Source organism: Leptosomus discolor, chromosome 11, assembly GCF_034619465.1.
Source record: "Leptosomus discolor isolate bLepDis1 chromosome 11, bLepDis1.hap2, whole genome shotgun sequence".
In the NCBI taxonomy this organism is placed as follows: Eukaryota; Metazoa; Chordata; class Aves; order Leptosomiformes; family Leptosomidae; genus Leptosomus; species Leptosomus discolor.
Genome location: NC_141401.1, coordinates 17,276,330 through 17,301,878, shown reverse-complemented (window position 1 = coordinate 17,301,878; position 25,549 = coordinate 17,276,330). Strand labels below are relative to the sequence as shown.

General features: G+C 55.3%; 3 protein-coding genes across 7 annotated transcripts in view; 2 read left to right on the top strand and 1 right to left on the bottom strand.

The window, feature by feature from the left end:
• The window catches only part of CSNK1G1 (casein kinase 1 gamma 1), a 63,648-nt gene extending 49,185 nt beyond the window's left edge, over window positions 1-14,463 (top strand). The window contains exons 8-13 of one of the 5 annotated variants that reach the window (XM_086471833.1): window positions 21-169; window positions 1,689-1,793; window positions 5,636-5,743; window positions 8,848-8,954; window positions 11,297-11,320; window positions 14,376-14,463. In XM_086471833.1, coding sequence (XP_086327959.1) covers window positions 21-169; window positions 1,689-1,793; window positions 5,636-5,743; window positions 8,848-8,954; window positions 11,297-11,320; window positions 14,376-14,430 — 548 coding nt within the window. In that variant the 3' untranslated portion in view covers window positions 14,431-14,463. Of the gene's footprint in view, window positions 1-20; window positions 170-1,688; window positions 1,794-5,632; window positions 5,744-8,847; window positions 8,955-11,296; window positions 11,321-14,375 lie in introns of all 5 variants that reach the window. The other 4 variants (XM_086471835.1, XM_086471832.1, XM_086471831.1 and 1 more) reach the window with 4 other exon arrangements.
• A 4,578-nt stretch (window positions 14,464-19,041) lies between these two features.
• PPIB (peptidylprolyl isomerase B) lies at window positions 19,042-21,422 on the top strand. Its single transcript, XM_086471359.1, has 5 exons — window positions 19,042-19,197; window positions 19,885-19,998; window positions 20,138-20,231; window positions 20,916-21,100; window positions 21,299-21,422. Exons 1-5 carry the CDS (start codon window positions 19,042-19,044, stop codon window positions 21,419-21,421), a joined length of 672 nt encoding a protein of 223 aa, XP_086327485.1. The 3' UTR covers window position 21,422.
• Window positions 21,423-21,952: 530 nt separating this feature from the next.
• Window positions 21,953-25,312, bottom strand: SNX22 (sorting nexin 22). The gene is given in 7 exon segments (XM_086471335.1): window positions 21,953-22,219; window positions 22,221-22,285; window positions 22,422-22,495; window positions 22,676-22,770; window positions 22,860-22,964; window positions 23,084-23,167; window positions 25,244-25,312. Coding segments are annotated over 7 exon segments (759 nt in total).
• Between the last annotated feature and the right edge of the window lie 237 nt (window positions 25,313-25,549).

Below are 25,549 nucleotides of genomic sequence, written 5' to 3'. Positions count from 1 at the left end.
TTTTCCCCCTTTTCCAACAGAGGAGATGGCCACATACCTCCGTTACGTTCGGCGATTAGACTTCTTTGAGAGACCAGACTACGATTATTTACGAACCATCTTCACAGAGCTGTTTGAAAAGAAAGGCTACACCTTTGATTATGCCTATGACTGGGTCGGCAGACCTATTGTAAGTTGTCCCTGCAAAAGGCACTGCCCTGCCTTCCAGGTGCTGCTTCCCCACCCCCGGCTCTTGTTCCTGATAATCCCAGTTAATACCAGTGAGCTTAGGGTCAAATCTTTCACTTCTGTTCTCTAGCTAACATGGGCTCAACATAGTGAGATGTCCTGATGTTGTGTTCAGGGGGTTCTTGCAGTGCCTTGAAGTTGCCCTAAGGGGCAGAAGTCCCCTTCCCACCTCTTTGGGGCATTCAAACTTGATTTTCCCACTTGTGGCAATGAATGTGACTAGACTTAATTTCCTCTAGTCTAGCACAGGATTTGAGACAAATACCTAAAGACATCGATCTTAAAGCAGGAGAGCATACTTGCTACCTCAGCACTGAATGGTGGAAGACCTCTGTAATGGTCGAATTCTCGTCAAGATGTATCAGGGATCTAGGCAGGGCTCTGTGAATAGTAACAGCAAACCAGTTCTGAGCTCAAAAGATCTTGGGGGTTACCCTACTCCAGAGTCTGAACTGGTTCTTTATAGCACATGGCAAGGAAATGTGGGAGTAACCAAGCTCCATTTAGCAGTTTCATGATGCCAGATGGACCATAATTGTGATCTCATTATGTTGCTTCTATTGTCAAAAGCCATTTATACTCAAGAAGACCTTGGCCAAAAAGATGTGTCATGAGGAAATCTAACAGAAAAGTCTAGAGCTCTTCCACTGGCTGCCTGTCGCTTGTGTTTTGTGTCGTTCTGCTGGTAGCCTTCCTGCTAATGGCCAGTCACCACACACTGGCAATGGCAAAGGCATCTGTAAATTAATTGTCACTGGTGCCAGATCAAATGCCTTCAGTGCTAAACTTGGTACCGTTGCCGGTGATTTGCCATCCCAACTATATTTAGCATTACTAATGTTTACTGTGCCCAAAACAGTTCATCTTCATAAGAAATCATTCCTTTTGTGAATCATGATTTTTCTCCTCATTTTTGTGTAATTACAAAGGCAATTGATAAAAAGCACCTCGTAAGACAAGCATGCTATTTCTGACAACTGCAGTGGTTGCTATGGAGATTTTGATGTTGTGAGCAGGGATTATGACTTTGGTGAGAATAGAGCAGATGAAGCTTTAATTTTAACAAGTCCTGTTTCTACGCAAGTGTGACTTTTAAAAGTGGCAAGATGACGAGGAAAACGAGTCTGTGTGTTTTCAGTTGTAATAATCCTAGTGAGACACATTAGGTGTGATCCGACAGTGGTACAGATACCTAACGATATCTTTTTCATTAATTTTTATACAAGACGTGTGGTGCTGGTGTCCAGCATCAAATCACATGTCCATCAAATCACAGGGATTTTCTAGCCCTAGCTGTAATTTTCCTCGATTATTGTTAATACCTTTGGGCACTGTTTTAATGTTTTCCTGCTACCGTTCGATGGGAGCCAGCCTGACAAGTTAGATTTGTGCAGGCGTGTGCTGAGGGAGAGCACCGTCCTCAGCATTGGCTTCATCCTAACCAACACTTTGTTTTCCAGCCTACTCCAGTGGGATCTGTTCACGTAGATTCTGGGACGTCCGCAGTAACAAGAGACAGTCACATGCATAGGGATCGACCATCGCAGCAGGCCCTTCGCAATCAGGTGTGTTGCTCACAGCTGCTTCGGCAGTGCCGCATTGTTTGGCACTTCTCTGAATTCCTCTTGGACTGGAGAAGCAGAAGCTGTATACCATTAGAGGTGACTGGGGCTGATTGTTGCTTTGGGCATAGCAAGCAGAATTCCTGCTTAGTTTAGAGATTAAGCAGAATTTTGTCAAAGCAACAGACTGCTAAAATACTGTATCAGCCAGTGGGATTCCTCGGGATTGTGAACCAGGTGGAGTACAATGTGGAACGGGTCGTTTTCCTGTAGTTTGTGGGTAAGCTGTTTGAGTCAGCTGTCCAGCCTGGTCAGACTACCTCATCTACCTGGCCAACAACATTCTTCTGGGTGCTTTTACTCGTAGCACATGGACTGTGGAGTAGTCCAACAGTTGTGGCGATGGCAGCCTGCTCCCAGGTGCCCTCTTCCCATGGACGGTGTGGCTGCGATAAGGATGTGCATGCCCCGTGTACGCGCAGTATATCCTTCTCAGGTGTCCAGTTCGCAGCGTGAGTGTTGCAGAGCGTAAAGGACTGCCAGGGTAGGGTCCCTTGGGGAGGCTGGGCATTGTGGTCTGGATGAACTGCCAGTTTTCGAATTTGAATTTCCCCATTTTTTATCCTTTCTAGTTGTAATATTTTGTTGGTGTTGAGAGTTTGGATTTTCTGTATTAACAGAACTGATCAGAAGTTCAGTAGATCTCCAACTGCTGGCTCCTAGCTAGAGCTGTTGGTGCTCTTACTTCCCAGTGAGTGGTTCTGGGCTCGCTCTGCTCCTCTAACCGCTGTGTGCCATTCTAGCTCCTTGTCTGCCGCCTCTGCTCCCACTCAGCTCACGCCAGTGGGGTTCATGGGTGCAGAACCGAGTGTGAGATGTAATAACCTGTCTGGGCTCAGCTTTCCTTGTTCCGTGCAGCTGGGGTCTGAATGGTAGAGCAGCTAACGTAGACTAGAATACATCTTGAGCCGTCAGCCACAATCAGGGTGAATACTTCTTGTTAGAGTGTTGCTTGTAGGAAGCTGGATTGTTTGAAGCACGTGTGCAGTACTGTGTTTATGCATGCTGATTAGTGTGGACTGGTTTGTGAGTACTAGTAAAATAATCTGCTCTAATATGTTGCCTGATTAATGCATTAACCCCTCTTTTTTGGATGGCAGTCTCTAGTTGTCCGCTTTGGCCACAGACCTTCACGCTGTGTACGTATGAGGCATCTTGTTTCCATTAACGGACAATGACGCCTGGCTTCATTTTCAAGCATGTTAGTTTACAAATTATAGCATTTAGCCCAAAGAAATCTGTCCTAGTCACAAAATATTATGCAGGCAGCCTTCAGTCCTTGTTCTTTTGAGCCTCACAAATAGCCTTGATGCTGTATTGCATAGCAGCTTTTGTCATTTTCTCCACCTAAACGTTACTTAGGATGCTGAATTATTTAATATCCCAATGTGAAGGGAAAATCAGTTTCTTCTTGCTGAAACATAAACAACTCTTTTCCAAGGGATTCTCCTTTTAAGTATTGAGCAAACAATTTCTCTCAAGGAAAAAGTAGAAAAAATAAATGTCTAGAGCAGTGAATCGGAGGCATGGGTTTGGGTCGAGTGTCTGCCTTGATCTCCAGATTTCATTGCCTTATTTTTGTTCCCGGGTATAACAACTGCAGATTCTCTTTTATAATATTTGGTTCCCAGTAAAGACGCTGATGAGAGATCTCCTTTTTGTAGCCTTTTCCTCTAGGAAGTGAAGATACTTAGCTATCGAAGATGGATGAGCCCTGCTTCCTCTGTCTTTGAGTGTCAGTCTTGTCTTGTAATTTGGTAGCTGGTAGGAAGGTGATAAGTGTTAATGGGAACTTGATGCTCTCAGATTTCATGGGCATCGCTTCCTCAATGTCACTGCTTGGGTTGTGTTTTGGCTGGCTCAACTCAAGCATACCTCAAAACCAGTTTAGCACATACTTGGCTGTAGAGCTAAAAGAGAAAAATGTGGCTCGTGTGGCTACTAGAGCCTTTCCTAGAAACTACTTCCAGGCACCTAGGCAGAAACTTGCTTCTCCTGAGGCTTCTCCTACTCCATCGCCTGGGCTAGCCAAGCAACCTGATAGCTTAGTGCCTTGGAAGAAGCAGCACTCAAGATCTGTCTTCTACTAGCTTTTAGAACCTGCATTTAAATTCTCCAGTTGTTCATGATCTTGTGACTTGCAGCCATTAAAAAAATATTCCACGGGAAGTGCTTCTCCTTCGAGTGTCACCAAGCACAAAAAGCGTAAGCAGCACCTCAGGCTGATGGGAAGAACACATCGTAAGAAGATTTAATAGGACAAGCCTGGACAGGACCACCTCTGGGGAAATAGTACCTATGAACTGGGTTTGGTGACTGCCTGGAAGGAGGAATGGCACTATGGGTCACTCCAGGATGGAGTCAGAGGTCACATGCAAAGGGAACAATAGTGAACGTTTTATGAAATGCCAGGAGAGTTCTTTGTTCTCCTGCTTTTTGCACGTGCTCCTGCTCTAGTCGAGTGACAATTTACCAGTTAGTGTTGAAGTTTACTCAGGGGTTTCTGCAGTCTTTCTCTGCTTGCAGTCTTTTTTTCTTTTTTCTTTTTTTTTTTCTTTTTTTTCTTTTTTTACAGTGATCCTGAGCCCTGTGGCTTCTCTTTGTCTGACGGGGTTTCGGGCTCATCAGCCGTGGCTGCAGGGAGTAACACAAAGTAGTGCTGGGGAAAGGCAGGGCCTGTGCACCTCTCTTTGGTTAGCTACTTCAGCTTTACTGCTGATAACCTGGTGTTTATCCGCTTGAGCCCCTTGTTTCCTGGCCAGGTCCATGGTGTCTCTGTTCAGCATCCCTCCTGCCGGGTGTGTGTGCGCTGGGGTGGCTCTGCTGCTCTGCCCTCTCTTCTTTCAAACCTGTGCTTCACCTTTGAAACCTTTGCTTAAATTTTTATAGGGCAACCAGGGAGACGCCTTGTAAATGTGTCCCATCGGTCACTTCAGGCTTGACTCTGCCCTCTGCTGTTGGCCTGAGGCCAACCTGTTTGTCCTACACCTGCCAGTCTTAGGGAGTGTTCCTTCAGCTGGTGGTTGGGTGTAGGTGCACTGAGATCCTCCTGGGTCTTAGGTGAATGATGGATGTGTTGTCATCAAAGCTGGGTGACCCGTAAGGAGCTTCACATGCAAGTGCAAAGTGGTTCTTCTAATAAAACAAATAAAATTCTGATAATTGAATTGCCTCTGTTGGGGATAAAGAGGAAACTGCTAGCAAAAGTTTCTTATCTACTTTTCTGCAGAAAACCAAAAAGCCACCAACCCTCTCCCCAGTCAAGCAGGTGTGGTGGATGTTTCCTTCTCCACTGTACAGGTGAATCAGTGTGTGGAACTGGCTTTTGGTGAAATAGAATGTGGCTTTGTTTTATGTTGCAAATTTTAGTTAAAAAATATGTGTTTTAGGGAGGTCAAGCTTGTGTATCCGATCTTGGTGCCATGCCAAGTGCTCTGGTGTGTGTGACCTGACAGATGTAGTTAAACATACTGTCAGTGTGTTTATTTCTCTGCTGAAACCCATGGAAATGAAGCCGTGTAAAGAAATAACTTCCTGAATAGATCTGAGCTTTCTCTTCATTTAGCAGCTAGAGGAGAAGAAATCCACTCCTGCAGTGGATTACTGCAGACACTGCTGAAGTATGAGGTGCACTTGGTAAAGAGAGATTTTAGCCCAGCTAAAAGTTTAAATGCCTTGCTTTTTGCAAAGAAACTAACTCACTAACAAACACCCTTTTACTTCTTCCCCTCATTCACCTTTTGCCCTCTCTTCTGTTTCTCTGGTGCTTCTGAACTTGTGAGCAGGCATCATCAGATCGCCGAGGGGAGTGGGAGATCCAGCCAAGCCGGCAGACGAATACCTCGTACTTGACATCTCATTTGGCTGCAGATCGGCACGGAGGATCAGTACAGGTACCTCTTCCTCCTGATGTGTACAGCCTTGATGCAAGAATTTGTGTTAAATCGCCTGAATTCTCCTCAAGTTGCAGTGACATCATGGTCAGGACAGTGATTTCACAAGCTGGTTTGGTCCTGTCCAGTATGTAACGCTCAAGCCGTGGTTTTGTGGCTTGGGTCCCAAGCTGTGATGGCCAGCATCACTGCTGTTACCGCTTCAATGGAGATTTTCCTCTGAGAGCTATTTTGAACTCAGATTTGTCGCACTAAACACAGAAAGGAGTGTATATTAGCAGGTCTGGTCTATAAAGCACCCCTCTATCCCCACCTTGGGGATACTCTTAGGTAGTGAGAGGCAGCTGAAATAAGGTCTGTTGCATATAAACCCCATAAATGTTAGGAAAATAGTTGAGCTGTTCCAGTTCAGGCTTGACAGGTGAGGTTCTGGTTGAATTCCTGCTGCTTAAGGGAAATCTAGAGGTGTCAGACTGGAGAAATGGGCAGTGGATGGCTGGTGCAAGCAGGCTGTGCTTCTCCCTCTGGATGGAGGGGGGGACAAGCTGAACTGTCGCTGCAATCACAGGCTGTGGTGACCCTGTTCTCTTGCTCCCCGGTGCATTTGCATTTTAGTTTTGGATCCAGTGGCAGACCAGCACCAGCGTAAGGGTATGGTGGCTGCAAGTTGGATCCCTGGCTGATGGCGCTGTGGAAGGTGGATGAGCAGAGGATGCACAACAGTGCCAGGCAGCATTAAAGGTGGCACTACAGCTAAACTGTTAAATTCCTGGAAAGACTGCTTGTTTATGAAACCATACCTGCCTCTGGTTGTCACTCAGGCTCGTTGAGGGAATTTCTTGCCCTACTGCCTCAGTAAGATGGCTGGACATGCTAGAGAGAAGATGCAACAGTCATTCAAGCAAACAAAAAAAACCTGATGTTGCTGGCGAGGTGAACTCTGGCAGAGGTTTGCCTGTGAGAGCTGCCTCTGAGTGCCAGACACAACACTTTGAAAATTGGCTCTGGTGAGATGGGAATTAGTGCCTGGAGTGGGACAGAGCTGAGCTGAGGATACTGCAGGGTGCCCCTAAGTGAAATGCAGATTAGGTTGAAATTTTTACTTATTCCTGATACTTGGTTGGATTCAATGATCTTTTTACTTGATTAGCCACGTTCCTTTTTTCGTTTAAAGATATTGTACCGAGTAGCAGAGAAACTGAAAGATAAGGAGGAACTAATCTATCTATAGCTCTGATCTCAGACATGAGCAGACAGTAAACTGGAGAAGTGTTCAAGGACAGATTGGATGGGCCTTTGAGCAACCTGATCTTGTGAAAGATATCCCTGCCCATGGTAGGGGGGCCTAGATGATCTGTAAAGGTCCTTTCTGACCCAAACCATTCTGTGATTCTATGGATTCAGCTCTCAGTAAGTACAGAGCAGGTGTTTTTATTAATTTTCTTTATGTAAGGGATATAATTTCCTTGTACAAAGCCAGCATGAGCTGTGTCTCCCCACGAACAGTGCTTTGCCAGAGTAGCTAACAGCAATAATGCAGTCGTATTCCTAATTTGACTGGGAGGCTTGCCTGCCTGAGCAGTGTACAAGCCTGTATGTGCCACCATAAGCATTAAAATTCTGCTTATCTGCAGCCAAAACCAGGAAATATTCTGCTGTGCAGAGCTGCTAGGCTGCAGATGCTTAAATGGTTTCTCAACAGATGTTCAGCTTATGCTGAACCCTTGGGAGGTCAGTAGCTTCAAGTGGCCATTTCCTTTAAGGCAACAGTTCAATTTGCCACATCAGAATGAAGTGACAGCACGTGAAAAAAGAGGAGGAAAATCAAAGCCTTTTGTAAAATGAAGTTTAACAAGTCGCTGAAGAAAGGTGGGGTAGATCACTGGGAATAGCACGATTAAGTGCTAGCATTTTGCAAAGTTGTGTGGGAAGTGTGGGGGTCTGGAGAACCTGGGTGGGCCTACAGTGTGATGAGTCTGGGAAGGGGGTGTGTGAAGAGAACCCAAGGGGTTGTCACTTGAGGAGAGCTCTGAAAACCACATGAGCTGAGTCCCAACCTGTCTTGGCAGAGACTGGCCACTCAACATCTGTAGAAAGAGCACGTACTGGTAGAACTTAAGTGTTCAAAACGAACATGGATAGACACACCTAATAGTGAGGGAACATCTGCTTCAGTGGCTTCCTTCCCTTCATCTCTGGTGGTTAGGTCATTCAGAGCCACCAGGAATACTGGGTAGCACCTTGACCTCCCCCATGGGAGATACCTCCTTTTACCTTGTAGAAAGGTGAAGAAGTGGAATGAAGGGGAGCCATGCATCGTTCTAGCTCTGGAGCCAGGAGCAGCTCCAGGTGTTCACAGCAACATGCAGCAGCCTGTCCTACCTTCCAGGTGGAGTGCAGAAGGGCTGGCCGAACTTCAGTCCCGTACAGGCTTCTTTGGTGGTTGTCATAGCAATACAGCAACAATGAATTATCCAGAAAATTATGTGCTTTCCTGGCAAATGCAGAGCTGCTGGCAGCTGGGGATCTAGATGGTCATCCCTGTAGTGGAAATGCTGATAAAAAGCTGTAATGTCAGCTGTGAAGCAAAAAGATATGAGAGACCATATTAATAGCTTTTGGGTGAGGACATAATTCCAGAAACTGTCTGTGTAAGGATTGAGGTGGGTGGCTCTGGAGTGACTTCTTCCCACGGTGTGGGCAGGCAACGGGACTGAGTCGCTCACCTGAGAAAGTGTCAGGAGAAAACAATCAACATAATACTCTGTGTGTGCGTGTGTACAGGGCTTCCCGCTAGCGGCTGTGCCTCCCAGAGTGGCTGCGCCTGCCAAAGACACAAGACCTGTGCTGGGCACAGGAGTGTAAATTAGCGAACATGGGCACAGGCCCTGCCTGCTGTTCTCCTTGGGATGAACCAGGCTGGTCTCTCCAAGCCGGGCACATGATTCAAAGGCATCCAGGGAACCTGACAGGGTGCAAAGAGATGAGAGCAAACAGAAGTTATTCCACAGATTTCCCATTCCCACAACATCCCTTGTCCAGGTGGCTGGAGACACATCACGTGCAAGGGGGCTTCGTTAATGGGGTGTTCGTTTGTGTTTCAGGTGGTTAGCTCGACCAATGGGGAGCTGAACGTGGATGACCCGACGGGGGCACACTCCAACGCTCCAATAACAGCGCAGGCGGAGGTGGAGGTGGTGGAAGAAGCTAAGTACGTTTGCTTTACAAACAGGCTTTCCACTGGTGTGGTCATTAATCCTCCTCCTGGGAAACGAGTGGGGATGTTTACCCGTGGTGAAGTACTCGATGCTCGTGTCCCATGCCCTTTTCCTTGCATATTGCTGCTTTTGTGCATGGTGCCTTCAGTGCTGCTGCTGCCGCTGCTTCTTTTTGACACTTGTCATGGCTGGAGAACGTAACTCCTACTCAGAGCATGTATTGCAAGATAGACAGTAGCACAGATACCAAAACAATGTGAATTAATTTCAGGAATCCCAGTGAGCATCCCCTGTTCCAAAAGGAGAACACGCTGTACTCTCATGTTGAGAGTGTAGGAGTAGCTTGAGCACAGCTTGGTGAAGAGATTGTTTGTCAGAAAGTTAACACTTTATTTCTGGCTCCAAGAAGTGGATGCCAGGTATCCAGAACGGTCCTAAAGTAACTCTTGCAGGGATGAGTAGTTCTCTCTGAATTCTCTTGGTCCAGCCCAATGGAAGCTGAGCGAAAGAAACCAGGAACAGCTCTCCTGCTTGTGGGGAACAGAGTGCTCCCTCTGAGCTGACCTCTCCTCTGTAGCTTGTGGTCAAGAGCGAGAACTGATGTACAAAGTTGCTGCTTCAACCATTTTGGCCTCCCTTTGCACACGTGCTGCATCCGGCACCATCATGTCACCTTTTGCATGATCCTCAACATGAGACCTTCTCACTGCCTCTGATCTAGACCAGGACCATAGCAGGTCACAGTATAATCCAGACAATCCCTGGACAAGGGGTAAATCGGCCCCCCCTTTGAACTGGTCAGTGCTGTGACGTTGCCCAACTGCCTGGTTGTAATTTGACTGGATGACACTAGTGTTGCTTGTCCCACATTGTTTGTCTCAGCCTTTGTGGAAACCTGTTAGGAGTGGCTTGTGGGAGGGTGAAGAGGAAAACTGGCAGGTGTGAGGAAGGGTGTGTTGATGGGAAGGGTCCCTAGTTGTCTGGAAGGTCTTCTGCTGTCTATTCCTCTGTCCCTTGGGAAGCACTTCTGCGTGGTCTTGTTCACTGGTAGCTGGCCTGGGCGTGATCTGGCAGCAACATGCCCAAGCAACAGATACACTTTCTCCTTCCAGCCAAAGGAGCGAGCCTTGGTTTTGGTACAGGCTCCTCGTAAAGTATGGCGGGGTGGGGGAGGGAGGTGCAATTTGCAGAGTGGGCAATATTCCTCTTAGATGTGGGTAGTGTGGCCTGCAGAGACCACCAGTTTGGCATCACAGGCTCTGTCTTAGACTGATGTGGGTGTCCCCCAGGCATGTGGCTTGGGGTTGCTCCTAGGATGGGGCAAATTGTCACCCTTAACAGTCCTCGATACAACAACCCAATGCAAGGAAGAGCCAGCTTTTCAGATGGGACCGCCTTCAGCCAGTGTTTCTGCAGGACCTTGTTCAGCGAGGCCAGGGTCCAGACCCCACACCTGTGTACAGGGGAGATGTCAAGACAGGTCAAAAGGAGCATGCAAGGGCCATGCTGCCCAAACGGTGTCTCACAACGCATGGAAACTGTTCTGTCTCCCTCCAGCCTTTGTCTGTGTGGTCCCAGTTTGGTTTTGGAGGTGCTGGGAAGCAGAGCACAGGCTGCTTTGCACTGACAGGTTTGGGGTCTCTTGTATTTCCCAAGTGTAGTCTACTTCATTCCTCTTGCCCCAAGGAGGGCTGGCTTCATCTTCCCTTGCATCTGTGATCATAAATCCCCTCAGTTATATGAGGAGGGCAAAGGACTTCTGGATTCTGCTCTGCAATGAAGAGGGCCAGAAAGAGCTAGAAGGAGCTGGAGCTGGGGGGTCTGTGTTTGAAGACAAGATGCAGTAGCAGAAAGGTCTTTCCCTGGCACTCCCGGCAGGCAGAGGAGCTGTGCAAATGCTTCTGCTTTGGGGTATGCTGGAGATAAACTCCTGATCCCAGCCGTGGGTTTCACTGAAGGGCAGGTCCTGGGCATAGATCCATGGCCCTTCTGCCGCTGGAGCTGCAGGGGACAAGAGCAGATTCCTCTCCTGGTGGCCCAGAGCCCCTTTCTGATTCCAGGCCCAGATAAGAACCTCATAGGGCTGGTGGCTTCATGGAAAACAGGGGGTGTTTGTCGGAGGCCTCAAGACCCTGGAAAACGTGGCAGTTCTCAGCGGCGCCATGGCAAGGGCAGAGGTGGTATGAGGGCTGGGGGCGGGCGGTGGGCAGGCATGGTGTGTGTCTGCCAGTCTGCACTGCATGTTTGCATGGCTGCAGTGACATGCTTTCATCCCACCTCTGTGAACTAATTGCTCTTTCTTCCTTTCTGTGTTTTTTCTCTACACTCTCTGTAGCTGCCTGAAAATGCTCAACTTGTGGTGAGTCCCTCTCTCCAGTCCACATGCAAGGGGGAGCGGACCAGACTAGACTGGGGTTGGCAAAATCAAACCGACCAAACCCTAAAAAGGCACAAAGTCAAAGCCAACCCAGAGCTGTTCTGATTTTAGGACCGTGTTGAGGACCACATGCAATATTGGGGAGGGTATGGGCTATGTCTGAGCGGCCTCATTAGGCCGAGCAATTTGGCTGATCCCTGAACTGATGGATGCAAAAGACGAATTTTAATCCTTTTCTATTTGGCTTACCATCTCCCTCAAACCGTTATGTCCGTGAGCAGATGATGTCTAATGGAGTTGGGCAGAGTCGGGACCAGGCTTGCCGAGCATCTTGCAGGAATTCCTCACGCAGACAGTTATGAAGGGAAAACCCTGTGCTGTGTAGCGAGGGGAGGGGGCCAGTCGCTTCCTCAGAGAGTTTCCTTTGAAGAAGCACAGGCCAGAGCCTGTATCGTTAGAGAGGATGGAAACATGTGCCCATGGACTCCTCGTTAGTGACAGAGCCCCAGCTACAGCCCCTGCTTGGAGAGTGTCGGGGGGAGATGGCTGCTTTCCAAAAACCCTGCAGCTGCCAGCTGAGGGTGCAGGTGAACGGGCTTCTGAAGGAAAGAAGAAGCAAAGGGGTGGGATGAGCATTGGTCCAAACCCAGCTCAGGCAAATGTACAGTTTCATCGGGGTTTTGAAGCCACAGCTGTAGTGTCCTGGTCTCAAGGTGTCCCACACAGGTGTTCCTTCCTCCCTTGCCCCTTGGGTCAACCACATACCCAGGAAGTGGAGAGGACCAAGCAGAGACTCAGATGAGGGGTTTGTAGGTCCCAGGGAGGGCTAATGGGTGGGAATTGCTATGGAGTGAGGTGACAAAGCCCGTGTGCAGCGAGGAATGTCCTTGTTGGACGGGAGACTGACTGTCTCTGCCCTGCTCTCCATAGGCATTGCCTCCAATACCTCTGGCATCTCTGGCTTCTCTGTATGTCATAGTCTGGGGCTGTTCTCTTGGGCATTGTCTGCATGCAGAGAGATCACGTTCTGTAATTGTCAGCCTGCCTTATTCTTTTATTTTGGTGTTTTGCCTCTGCCTGTCTGAACTGCCAGGACTTCCTTTCCTGAACCCTTCCCTGGACCTTTGAGTAACAGCCTAAAAAGACAGTCACAAGGAAAAACAGCCAGAAGTCAGTCAGCTCCCTTCGTTCGGTGCCCAAGGAAACAAGTGCTGCTCAGCCCTCTTCTTCCCCTACCCGCTGCATGCGAAATCATAACTCATGCATTTTCCATCCTCTTTCCCCATAATGTTCTCTCCCTTACTCACCATCGCCCAAGTCATGAAGGAAGGTGGCTGCTGTGGGAGAGAAATACTGTGACAGGTTAAAGCAGAAGGGTGGTAGATGGCCCGGGACAATAAAATGCAAGAGCAGTCCTGGGGCAGGGGGTGAGAGTGCCAGCCGTGCGCAGGAGCCTGGGTCGGGTGGTGCTTCAGACTGCACGCCGCAAACGTCAGGCTAGGTGGGTAGTGGTGGAGTCATCACAGGTCGCTCTGAGCCTGGGTTCCTGCAAGGACAAGTGCTTTGCTTTTTTCCTTGTCTCACCTCCAAGCTGGGCCTGTTCAGAACCTAAAGACAAATCGTGGATATTAAACTTCCCCTGGCTCTTAGTCCATGCAGGCCAGAGGAACGTGTAGTGGGAGGTGGCCCTCCTCCGACTGTGGCTGTTTGAGCTCTCCATGTTGTAGAGGGTTTCGGTCTCCTCAGCAGATGATCTATGCTGGCAGGCTTGGCTCACGGGGCAGGGGGCTGGTCACCGATCGCTCCTGCACCCCGTAGTAAGGGTCGTGCATCTTGGGGCAAGAACCTTCTGGGGTGCGAGTGAGAATGGACCTGTTCCTCCAGCTCTGAGAGGACAGAAGTGTAATGCTGACATTTCAGGGCCACGAAGGACCCAATGGAAAATACTTTGGAGAAATTATTACAGTGTTTTTGAACGCCTTTGGTCTGGCTGTTGGTAGAAGATACTTGTAGGAAAAAATGGTCTTTGCATACTCACATCTGCTCTTGCTGCTTAGGCGGGCAGCCCTTCCACCAGCCTAAAAAAGTAGTCTTTCAGCATCACCCAGGCTTCTCTGGAGACAGCTGTAACAGCAGGAGAAAGACATATAGCTCAGGAGCAGAACTCTCACAGAACAAACACCTTTCTTCTGTGCAGAGGTTTCCTGACAGTGGGCTGAGGATAGAAAGGTAGAGGCACCTTAAACTCCCAAGTAACTCTGTAGGAAGCCAGCAGGACTAGAAAACCTGGGCAACTGCTTTCAGTGTATCCACAAGTGAAACCGCCACTCTTCACGGTTCAGCTGCGATGGGCGTTTTTCTCCCCACCTCAGCCTCCACTATCCATCCTTCTTGCTTCCCCTAATCCCCGGGTGCTGTGCACCTCCCTCGCATCCGATGGGGGAAGAAGCAGGCGTTCTGCATACCGGCACTGAATGATTTATCCAAGGTGGAAGCTCTGGTTATCGTGAAAGGTTCAGTAAAGAAACCTGGTTCCTGAGCCGAGATCTCTTTGGAACTTGTCTTTTTAGTGAACAGTGGTGAAAACCGTGTGTCTCGTAGCTGGGAAGAGCAGCCAGGGCTTGCCATCCCAGTCCGCTTCCTCCAGGGTTTGTACAGAGGGAGCGGAGCAGCTGGATCCTTGTTTTACGGCTTTCCCAGTTGGCTCCTTGTGTTCCAGCCCCAGTTGAGCCTTGGGAGGGAGCTAGCCCGGTGCTCAGGGGCTGCGCCCCGCTGTCACCTGCAGCCTTTGGGCAGTGGGACCCCCAGCGTGCGGCCAACTTGCCTTCGCTGGTCTACTGGTCCGGGCTGGTGGATGAACCACCCACCAGCATCTGCTGACCGTCCCGTGGGACGGCAGGTCTGTCTTCTGGGCCTCGGTACGGGCGCGCGGAGGTGCTGTTGCATGCAGTTGAGTGGAGGCGGCAGCCCGGGATGGCGGGGGACCTTCGCAGGGTGCCGGGCACGGGGCTAACTTGCCTTGTCCTTTGTGCCCCAGGTGCTGCTGCTTCTTTAAGAGGAAACGGAAGAAGACAGCTCAGCGTCACAAGTGACCGGTGCCTCCTGGGCCTTGCAGGAACCACCATACCTGCAGCTCCTGCCCTGTCTCACTGGAAGGGGCTTCTCTTTAGGGGGGAGGAGGAGGAGGCATAGGAGGAAGAAAGAAAAAAGAAAAAAAAAAAAAGTGACATTTTAAACCAAAAAGAGAAGAAAACGTTCCAAAACAAACCACTCTGGGGTGGATCTGCTGAATGGTCTCCCTCGTTCACTCCAAGCCTGAAGCTCCTTTTGGGACCAGGACTGTGGCTGGCTCAGGTCTTGGTCGCCCTGGGAGGGGGGCTGGCTGGCTGACCCTCCTTCCCGTTGTTTACGGCGAAGGCATCGTTCACGCAAACCTGAGGACTGTGCTTAGTTCCTGCTCACTTTCTTCCCCTCCCTCCCCTGCGCTCTCTGCTCCTCCGTCCTCCTCCCTCCTTAATTAAGCAAAGAAATAACATAGGTTCGATTGGCTGTCGAGAGGGCAGGAGGATGCGGTGCGGGCAGGAGAGTTGCGTGGGAGAAGGGCCTGACTGCTGCAGCAGTAAGAGACAGGTTCCCTTTTCGGCTCCTTGGGAACAGTTACACTGTAATGTGCAAGCTGTGAGAAATTTGCAATCTACTGTTCCAGTTAGGTTTTATTTCCGGCTCCCTTGACATCTCCCTCCTCTGACGGTAACAGAGCAATGTGGATTGTTTTAAAGAAGCTGACGTCGTTGCACTTTTTATTATTTTTAGCATTTACAGATGCACATTGTATCTGTGGATCTCTGCGTGGCCACCCGGTGCCAGCGCAGACAGACATTCAGCTGGGAAGACAGTGGGGTGCAAAGAATGCCCTCGAGTGGGGATGTCGATGACATCCACACGCCCCTCGTGCCAGTCTGGGGTTCCCGACGCCTGCCTTGGGCCATGTGCTGAGGAAAGCATACTTGAATTTTCAATCACCCTTTCCAGCTGCCGGTGAATGTCCCTACCATGGTTTCCTACACCGTGCCTGACTCAACTGGCCAAGAGACGCGAGGCTGTAGCCTGGCGTTGGCAGGAGGGAGCTGCGTCAGCTTTGCTGAGCTGGAGGAGTTTGCGCTGGCTTAAGAGGTAGATCTGGATTAAGGTAACGGGGAGGCAGCCGCTTCCCAAAGCATAGGTGTTTGTCGGTGTGGGCAACTGGGCAGCCTTCTGAAATCCCTCCGGCAGGGTGTTTATGAACGCGTACCTTCTGCGAGAAAACGTTAGGAGAAGCAAAGCTTCCCCAGCAGGGGAGAGGATACTTCACTGCCTTAACACTGATTTCATCTCCAGATGGTCAGATAGGTTTGACTGGAATAGCCTTCACGTCCTCTCTGCGAGCACAGGTCTGGGGCACGTGGGACGCCATCCCACCGCACAGGAGAAGCCGCGGTTCTCACGCACCGCTTTTGAGCCAAACCAATAGCTAGCAAAGGGCTTGGGGCGCTTTGCACCTGTGTAGAATGAAAATCTTCCATCCTGCTGCAGCATTTCCAAACTCGGGGAGGAGGCCGAGGCTGCCCGGGTGTGCCGTAGGCGTGGCAGGGCTGTGGGAGAACTCCACCTTTTGGGGAGGTTGTGAATAGGTTCCTTGTAGTTTCTTTCCATGTGTGACACCTGACCAGACTGGGAGTGTTCACTTGAGGGACTCTGCTTGTCATAAACTCGGGCCTGGCTCACCTCAAAAATCCTGGAGAGCGTAAAGGGAGAGACTAGATCTCATTATCTTTTGGGGTTTTTTTAATGATGATCTGCATAGTTTGGAGTTCATGGAGCAGCACTCCTGGGACGTTCGGTTCCCCCAGCTGGGCAGAAGCCAGCTTAGAGGGCAGGAGATCATCCTGGGCCGGGAACTCCTGGGCTTGCTCTTCGTGCATCCCTAAAGCAGGCAGACGCTGGTGTGGTGCCAGGGCGGAAAAGCCTCGCTTCCTTGCCAGGATCCCCGTAGGGCACCTCTTCACTGTTCTCTGCTGCGTTCTCTCCATGCCTTATCCCAGCGAGCGCGGCTCGGAGGCACGGGGCTCTTCGCTTGCCTGCCCACCCGGAGATGCGCGCACCCCCCTTCTCGTTCTGCAGAGCGCTTTCCTCCAGACGTACCGTGGGCCGGGGCAGGGAGGGGACCACTCGCCTCCCGCAGGCATGTGCCAGGGCGCTTCGCCCTCTCGTCCCCTCCTGCCAGAAGGAGGACAGGGACTGTGGCCGCATTCCACCCTTCCCTTTCTGAACTCCTCCGCTGCCAGTGGCTCCCAGAAGCCCGCTGTCTCTGGCATAGGCGTTCCCCTCTCTGCTGTAGGAAACCATGGTTTGGCATCTTGGGAGGGGGGGAAAGGGGCACAGGCGCTCCCAGGGGAGCGGTCCTGCTCGCTGTGGATGGAGCCGGGCCCTGAGACACTTCTGTTGCTGCCCTCCCAAGCCCCACTAAGTGCCTGTCACCAGAACTCGATTCCTTCTGCATCTCCTGCCGTGTTTGGTCATTCCTCGCTGACTCCAGTCACGGAGCAGCTTGTAGTTGCAGCATATGTAAGTGTTTGCAGGGTGAGGGAGGGCGGGAGGGAAAAGGGGCCATCTCAACAGTTTTTGTTCTTAAATTTGTTTGTTTGTTTTTTTGTTGTTTTGGGGTTTTTTTAAAGTGAATGTATTTGATTGTTTAGAAACTTTCCTGACCTTGTTTTTAAGTGGGTTGGTTTGAAAGCTATTTCACGGTGACCCACTACCGCTTCTCTCTGGAGATACGACGTTCTTTTAATCCTACGATGATGTGTTTGTAGGGGAGGACTGTCCCCCCCACGGCATGCTGGTAATGCTCACTTGTACCAAGCCCTCTTGCACTATAGTCGTACGTTGGACTCTTCAAAAGGGCAAAGATGTGGGGAGGCTTTTTTTTTAAAAAAAAAAAAAAAAAAAGGAAAACAACGGTTAACAGCAAGTCCTGTGCTTGAGGAAACCACTGTCCCCAGGGAGCTCGGGGGTGACTAGGAGACACAAGCCAGACTGAGCCAGCCATGCTGTGGTAGGAAGCAGGGCATTAAGCCAACCTGGGCAAACTCTCCTCTCCACACCGGCAGGCGTTAGCAGCTGGGAGACCCCAGGGACGCGAGGGGAGGGCTCTCGGGCCGTGCGGTGGGGGCACGCGGTGCTGTGCTGGCCTCCCCGATTGTAGCTCTCCCACGGTGTGGCCCACCAGCGTTGCGATGCAGTCTTCTGAGGTATCAAGTGAGGTGATTATTTTTTTTTCAATAAAACATTGCACTGCTGCATTGTTCTCCATGAATAGACGTATTTATTACCACTTCCTGACAACATCACTTGTGTTTTCTTTTCCTTTGCTTCTGTTGGGCACTCTTGGTAGCCCTCCTCTCCTGGGAGGAGCTCTGAGCCCTCCTTTGAGGGGGTGATGGACGGTGTGGGATCTTATGGGACCTTTTCAACTTTGTGCTTTACAGCCATGGATGGTTCAGCCCCGCGGAGCTTGGCCAAGGCACGGTGGCACCGCTTTATCTTCTCCCTGTGCCTGCACGTTCCCACTTCAAGCATCCTGGGTAGCAGAATGGCTGAACCATTGCTTACTTGGAACACAAGGCTGTGAACCACCCCAAAAGGTGCTGTCACGGGGTCCCCCTGTCCCTGGAATAGCATCTACAGCTGCTGCTGCAGGCGTCCAGTGTACTTTCCCTCGAGTGGGCGGGGGACGTGCCTGTCTGCCAGCCGGGGCACACTGAGGGGCTTCGGCTCCAGCCGAAGCGACCACCAGCCGAATCCCTCGGCACATGCCACGCTGGCAGCCACGCCTGCAGAGGAAGGTGGCAACGGTGCAGGCCCAGCCGCTGGTGCCTCGAGTGCCACCTTCCTCTGTCCCTCTGTCCGCTTACTGGTGTCTTTGTGCTGCTTCCATGGAATCAACCGCCAGGATCCTCACCGGGATTGTGAGGTTTCCCAGCGTGCACAGAGCTGCTGCTTGTTGCTTCTCAGGGCAGAGAAAAGCCTCAAAGGAGCCGCCACCTCTCAGCCCGATGTCGCCTCTTTGAAAGGCGGCTTTCGCGGTATCCGGGCAGGGAGAGCACCTGCGGCGCACCTCCCGCTCTGAGAAGCTGCGTCGGGCCGGGGCCTGGGCCGGGACACCTCGGCCCTTGCCCTGCCGCCACTGCAACGTTTGCAGCGTGAACTTTCACTTCCTGCTCCCAAAAGTCAGCCTCGGGACGCTCTGAGGAGGAAGACCAAGGCCCCTGGACGCAGGCCCCCCGCCAGGCGGCTCCCCGGGCGCTGGAAAGGCCGGGCCGGGCCGGCGGGGCCCCGCCGCCACCAGCACCGCCCGCCCGCCGCTCGCGCCCATGGGCCGGCGCCACCCTCGCGGCCTCGCCCCTCGCCAACCCCCCCCGCCTCTTCCTCCGCGACGGCCAATCGGCGCGCAGCTCCGCTCCTGATTGGCTCGCGCCGCGGCTGCCGAGCGAGGGGTAACGTGGCAGCCGCCCGGCGGCTCCTGCCGGCGCCGCCCCACCCTGCCGGAGGGTGCCTTCCCCCCTCCCCCTCTCCCCGCGGCCGTTGGTCGCGCCCGGGCGGCTGGGGAGCGCGGCGCGTACCACTGCGCGGCGGGGGCGGGGGGGCGCGACGGGCGGGGCCGGATGCAGGCGGCGCGGCGGACGCTGTGGCCGGGGTGCGAGCGGCGGAGGATGAAGGTGCTGGTGGCGGCGGCGGCGCTGGGCGCTGCCCTCCTGCTCCTGCTGCCCGCCGCCTCGCGGGCCGACGAGCGCAAGAAGGGACCCAAGGTCACCGCCAAGGTCGGGGGGGGCCCGGCTGGGGCGGGGGAGGCCTGGGGTGGGGGGGGCCTGGGGTGAAGGCCTGGGGCGGGCCTGGGTGAGGGGGGCCTGGATGGGCTGTGGGGGGCCTGGGGTGAAGGCGAGGGGAGGGAGGGCTGGATGGGCTCTGGGGGACCTGGGGTGAAGGCCTGGGGGGGGGGCTTGGGGGAGGGGGGCCTGGGGGGAGGGAGACCTGGATGGGCTCTGGGGGGCCTGGGGTGCAGGGTGGAGGGGGGGAGGGGGGGCTGGATGGGCTCTGGGGGGCCTAGGGTGAAGGCCTGGGGTGGGGGCTTGGGGGAGGGGGGCCTGGGGGGAGGGAGACCTGGATGGGCTCTGGGGGGCCTGGGGTGCAGGGTGGAGGGGGGGCTGGATGGGCTCTGGGGGGCCTAGGGTGAAGGCCTGGGGTGGGGGCCTGGATGGGGCAGGGAGGGCCTGAGGTGGGAGGGGCCTGGGGTGAAGGCCGAGGGTGGGGGGGTCCTGGGGTGAGGGGGGCCCAGCAGAGGTTGGAGGTGGGGGGCAGCTGGGGAGGTGTGGGTGGCCTGACCCAGTGAGGTTAGGCCTAGCTGGACTTGGTGAGTCAGACCTGGCGGGGGGGTGGGTGGGTTGGCCCAGGAAGGTGAGGCTGGCTCTGCTGCTGCCCCCCCTAACCTACTCCCACCCCCCACCAAGGTGTTCTTCGACCTGCGGATAGGCGAGGAGGACGTGGGCCGCGTTGTCATCGGGCTCTTTGGCAAGACAGTGCCCAAGACGGTGGAGAACTTTGTGGCATTGGCCACTGGAGAGGTGAGGGGCCAGCGGCTCCCTGGCTGGGCCTCGCCCGGCTGCCTGGGAGGCTCCTGCTTGGTGACCTGGGGCAGAGCTAGACGGAGGGAACTCTAGTCCGCCCCATTGCCTCACTCCATTTTCTCCTTCCCCATCCCAGAAAGGATTTGGCTTCAAGGGCAGCAAGTTCCACCGTGTGATCAAGGACTTCATGATCCAGGGAGGAGACTTCACCCGTGGTGATGGCACTGGAGGTAATTTGGCCCCCACTAGCCCAAGGATCCAGCCGCTGTTTTGAAGCGAGACAGCAGCCACGCTCCCAACCCGCTGCCTGGCTACCCCTGGGGACCAGCGTGGAGCTGGAGCATGGTGCCACAGTGGGAACGAGCGGCCATGAGCGAGCACACAGCTCCTGGTGACCTGGCCTCAAAGCAGAGCTTGGCGCTGAGGAGGGATGAGCGCAGTGAGGCATGACTGGCTGGTGCCCGAGTATTACCCCTGTAACTGTGCCCTCTGCCCCAGGAGGACCTGGAGCTCCTCACTGGGAAAACTTCCCTCTGCAGCAGCTGGTGCCTCTGCCGGGTGTCCTGGCTGCCAGGACACATTTAGTCTGGTAGCAGCAGGGTTCAAACCTTCCACCAGCACTTAGCAGACGTCAGTAAAGTTGATAACTGGCATTGGGGCTTGTAAGCTCTGACCAGGTCTGCTGTCACACAGCCTCCTGCTCCGGTCCCTTGGGGGCATGATCCCTCCTGCCCGGCTCATGGGGTGCTTTTAGCACCCCAGGTAGCTCATGGCTCCCTGTGGTGTTGGAAGTTAGTCCCCCCTCTAGATGCGCTCATTCACCCCACCCAGCCTGTGGAGAGAGCCGCCATCATCACCCCTACCCCGACATGTTTCCAAGAGAGCAACACGGCCTTTTTTCCCCCACCCCTTAGGAAAAAGCATCTATGGGGACCGTTTCCCTGATGAGAACTTCAAGCTGAAGCACTATGGCCCTGGCTGGGTGAGCATGGCCAACGCCGGCAAGGACACCAACGGTTCCCAGTTCTTCATCACCACGGTGAAGACGCCGTGGCTGGATGGCAAGCACGTGGTGTTTGGCAAAGTGCTGGAGGGCATGGTAAGGGGGTAATGGGTGGTAAAGGGGTGATCGATTCCCAGGGAGAGATCGGGATGGGGGAGACACTGCCTAGGCAAGCTGGCTGGGGGTAGAGCACTGGAGAATGGGCTGGAAGGTGCCTTCTGGGACAGGGATTGTGCTGAGCTGGCTCTGCCCGTGCCCAGCATTGCCCCACTCTCACGCCTCTGCTTTCCCCAGGATGTGGTGAGGAAGGTGGAGAACACTAAGACAGACAGCCGGGACAAGCCCCTGAAGGATGTCGCCATCGCAGACTGCGGCACCATCGAGGTGGAGAAACCATTCGCCATCGCCAAAGAGTAATCCACCCTCCCGGCTCCGCGACACAGCGCGGGGCCCTGCGCTCTGCAAGGGACCTGGTCGCAAAGGGCTGCGGGCCTGGGGCTGCCCTGCTCCCCCTCCGTGTGTTCCCCTGTCGTCCCGGGGCAGGTGAGCAGCAGCAGAGCCGCTGTGCCCCACGCCCCCGCCGCCCGGCCTCCCCCTTCACCCTGCCGCTGGCCAGCGGGCAGGATGGGGCGCCGGCTCCTCTTCCCATCACTTTTGTAAGAAGCACATGTACCAATAAATGTGACCAATGTGTTTTTTAAAGAATCACCCTTCTGCTTTTGGAGGGGTGGAGGTCGCTTAGCATCCCTCGACCCTCCAGCCCCCTCCTGTCACATTGCATCAAGCCGAGAGCGGCACCGTGTTTGGCCCAGATTTGCTTTGCAGTTACAGACCGCAGCCACCTTTTGCCCATCAAGCCCAAGTGATTTATTGCACCGAAGCCCGGGTGCTCAGGGGGTTTTCCAGCACGGTTCAGAGTCCAAACGCTCCTTCTGCAACCCCGAAGCATCAGGGCAGAAGGCAGAGCTCCTGCTCTCCAAAGGAAGGCACTTTGGATGGGGGTGGGCGAACAGCACTGGCCAGGAGGGCAGCTGTGGCTCCCACTGTACCCCTTGGCTTCTCCCACCCAGTTTTCCTGCCCCATCCCAGCACGGAGGAGTTATTTTTACCGCAGGGATCCTTTCCTCTGCCCGGCTGCTCACCACTGCGGCCCTGGGTGCTGGGTGGGTGTGCAGGAGCCTGGCAGGCCAGGGGCTCAGGGTACTGCCTGGCTGGGGGTGCAGCTCAGGGGGATGTAGAGACCCTGCAGCACCCCGCTGAGGACGGTGTTGGGGAGCAGGTCTGTGAGGAAAGAGGGGAGCTGGAGCAGCTTTGTTTCCCTCCCAGGCCCCATTAAAGGAAAAACACGTCTTGGGGGCCCTAAGAGCTTTTTCCCTTGGAGGCTTTGGGGACCCGCGCCCGCAGTCGCACTCCTTACCGGTGCCCGGTGGCCGCACGTAGGGGTCGATGCAGAAGCCGACAACGGGCCGCTGGGAGGGCAGGCGGCTGGCGCTGCCATGGGAGAGGGGAGTCAGCACCCAGCGAAGGGTCCCACTTTTAGCTGAGGTGACCTGGCCACGTGCCTGTCCCCATTGTCCCCAACCTCATGTCTTGGGGTGCTTAACGCAAGCTAGAAGGAATGAAGCAGGAGCCAGCGGAGCCTGCGGCGCTGCCCACCGCTCGTCTACTCACGGGGGGCTGCTGGCCTTGGGGTCCTGCTGGCAACGCCGCACCTTCAGGAAGTCCAACACGTCCTGGGGCAGCTCCGCGTTGTGGTACAGCACACCCTGCCGTGCACCCGGAGGGGAAGGTCAGCACCCCAAAACCAAAACCCAACCCAACCAACCCCAAAATCCACTGCCGGCCAGCACCTTACCCGGAGGTAAAGCTCCAGGCCCTGCCGGCGCTGCTCCAGCACTTTGGGCATCCAGTTGGGGACGCGGCGCGGGGGGAAGTCGGGGACCTTGCAGGTCTTCTTGATCTGGGGTCGGGCATGGGGCGGGGGGGGGGACACACCACGGACCATGGAGGGGGAGGCTGGTGCTCCCTCCCCATGTGTCCTCCCCCCCCCCCCCCGCCCCGCAGTGCCGGGGGTCTCACCTGCTTGTGCAGCGCCTGGAACTCGCTGTAGCGCTTGGCCACCGTGTGCCGCCGGCCATTGCACAGCACCTCCACCCTGAACACCTGCACCGCGGGCCAGACCCGGCGCCCGCCGTCCTCCTCTTCAGCCTCCCCGGCCCTGAGGAGGGCGCCTGGGGCCTTCTACCCCACCCCACCCCCACCCCCCCACTGTCCAGGACAAGCAGAGCGCCTATCCCCTCCCCCCCCCCCCCCCCCCCCCCCCAACCGCCAGGGTTGACAGGGACTCCCCTCCCCCCACTCCCTCCCCGGGGACAGTAACGGATGTCCACCGGCTCCACCCCACCTTCCCCCTCCCCCCCCGGAGCCCCACCTTCCCACCTTCCCCCACGCCTCACTTCCTTGGGGGGGGGGTGTGTGTGTGTGATGTGGAGAGAGAGAGAGGGAGGGACGGGGGGGAGGGGGAGAGAGCCCTCCAACCCCTGGGGTAGCTGGCAGCCCCCTAAAGCAGCTGGGGCTCGCCATTACCCCAGGGACACAGGGGACACTCCCCTGGGGGCAGTCAGGGAGCTCAGTCAGGTGGGACACACCCACCCTCATCCACCCACCCCCCCACATCCCCTCCCCCCCACGGAGTTAGATGGGGACCATCACCCCCCCCCCCCCCCCCCCCCCCCCCCCCCCCCCCCCAGAGGAGACCCACGAGACAGGTCACCACCACCATCACCCACCCCCCCACCCCCCACCCCTTTTTTAAGTGCGGAGAACTCTGCACGCCCCCCAGCAGGGACCATGGGGACAGGCAGGGACCCACAGGACCAAAGGGACACCCCTCACCACAACTGCCCCCCGCCCTCCCCGGGGCAGATGGGCTCCCTGGGAGGTGGCAGGACTTCTGGGGGCAGGAAGGGCCCTCCAGCCCTTGGAGCATGTGGGGACACCCCAGCAGGCACTTTGGGGACACTTGCCCCAATCCCCAGGGCGCATGGCGCCAACACCCCCACCCAGGTCAGAGAGGGACCTCCAACCCCCCGGGACATGGGGAGACAACCCCACCCCACGCCCAGGACCAGTGGGGACCCCCTGGGAACAGGCAGGAACATCCAACCTCCGGCAGGTGGGGACATCCCCGCCAGGGGACCAGGGGCACCCAGGAGCAGACAGGGGATCCCCCCACCACCAAGGGCCAATGGGTATCCCCCAGGCCAAGGACATCCCCCCCTTTCAAGGACAGAGGGTGCCCCTGGCAGGGGCCCTGGGGCAGGTGAGGACTCCCGGGGACACTTGGGGACCTCCAGCCCCTGGAGAAGGTGGAGAAAACACCCACCCCCTTGGCCAGGAGGGACCCCTGGGCGACACTCAGTGACCTCCACCCCCCCCAGAGTGGGACAGGGCCCACCACCGCCTGGGGCAGGTAGGGACATTCCTTCCCACACCTGAGGGCAGATGGAGGCACCGCGACACAGCTGGGACTCCAGGGGCAGACATGGAACTCCACCACCACCTCCCGCTGGGGCCAGTGGGGACCCCCCCAGGCCAGGGAACCCACCCTTTCAAAGGCAGAGGGGCTGTCCCTGCCGGCCGGGACCCCGTAGGACAAGCAGGGACCATCACCCCCCCAAGAAAGATAGTGGCACCCTGGGGCAGACAGGGACACCGCCCCCCCCCCCCCCCCCCCCCCCCCCCCGGAGCCAGAGAGAACACACCAGGGTAGAGGAACACCCCAACTTTCAAGGGTAGAGGGTGCCCCCCGGGCAGGGACCCCCACCCCCCAGGGCCAGAGACCTCCACCCGCTGGGGCATGTGAGGACACCCCCGGGGACTTCCAACCCCCGGGACAGAAGGAGGTAACCCCTCCCCGGGGGCAGTGGGGGCGCTCCGGGGCAGACAGGGACCCCCCCAACCCACAGGCGCCAGAGGGAACCCCCCACACACCCTTTCAAAGGTAGAGGGTCTGTCCCCCCCCACCGGCAGGGACCCCTGGGGACAGGCAGGGACCTCCACTCCCGGGGCGTGTGGGGGACCCCTGGGGACAAGCGGGGAACTCCGACCCTCAGGGCAGAGGGAGACAACCCCCATCCGCCCTCCTCCGGGCAGGTGGGGACCCCCTGAGGACAGCCCAACCTCCACCCCCTCCCTGCGGCAAGAGGACACCCCCCCTTCCCCGTAGCCGCCCCTCACCGTGTGCGCCTTGTCGGGGCTGCCCGCCCGCGCCTGGGGCTCCGCCGCGGGGATGGAGACGGCGATCATGGCCCCGGGGGAGCGGGGGGGCACCGGGGGCGTCACCGCCCGTCACCTCCCGCGGGCTCCGGGACCGGGGGCAGCCCCGCTCCGGGCGGCCACCGCCCCCCGGGCACCACGGGGGGAGCCCAAAGGTACCCCGAGGGAGGGTCCTGCAGCCCTAGGCTCCAAGCGCAGCACCCCGGGGGGGTTATTTTGGAGCCTGGAGGTACCGCAGGGACAAGGGGAAAGGAAAGTGGGAAGTCA

Coding starts and splice junctions, on each gene's coding strand:
- PPIB (XM_086471359.1), top strand. CDS start 19,042: ATGCAGGCGGCGCGGCGGACGCTGTGGCCGGGGTGCGAGCGGCGGAGG. Junction 19,198..19,884: donor GACCCAAGGTCACCGCCAAG/GTCGGGGGGGGC, acceptor CCCCCCACCAAG/GTGTTCTTCGACCTGCGGAT. Junction 21,101..21,298: donor GCAAAGTGCTGGAGGGCATG/GTAAGGGGGTAA, acceptor TGCTTTCCCCAG/GATGTGGTGAGGAAGGTGGA.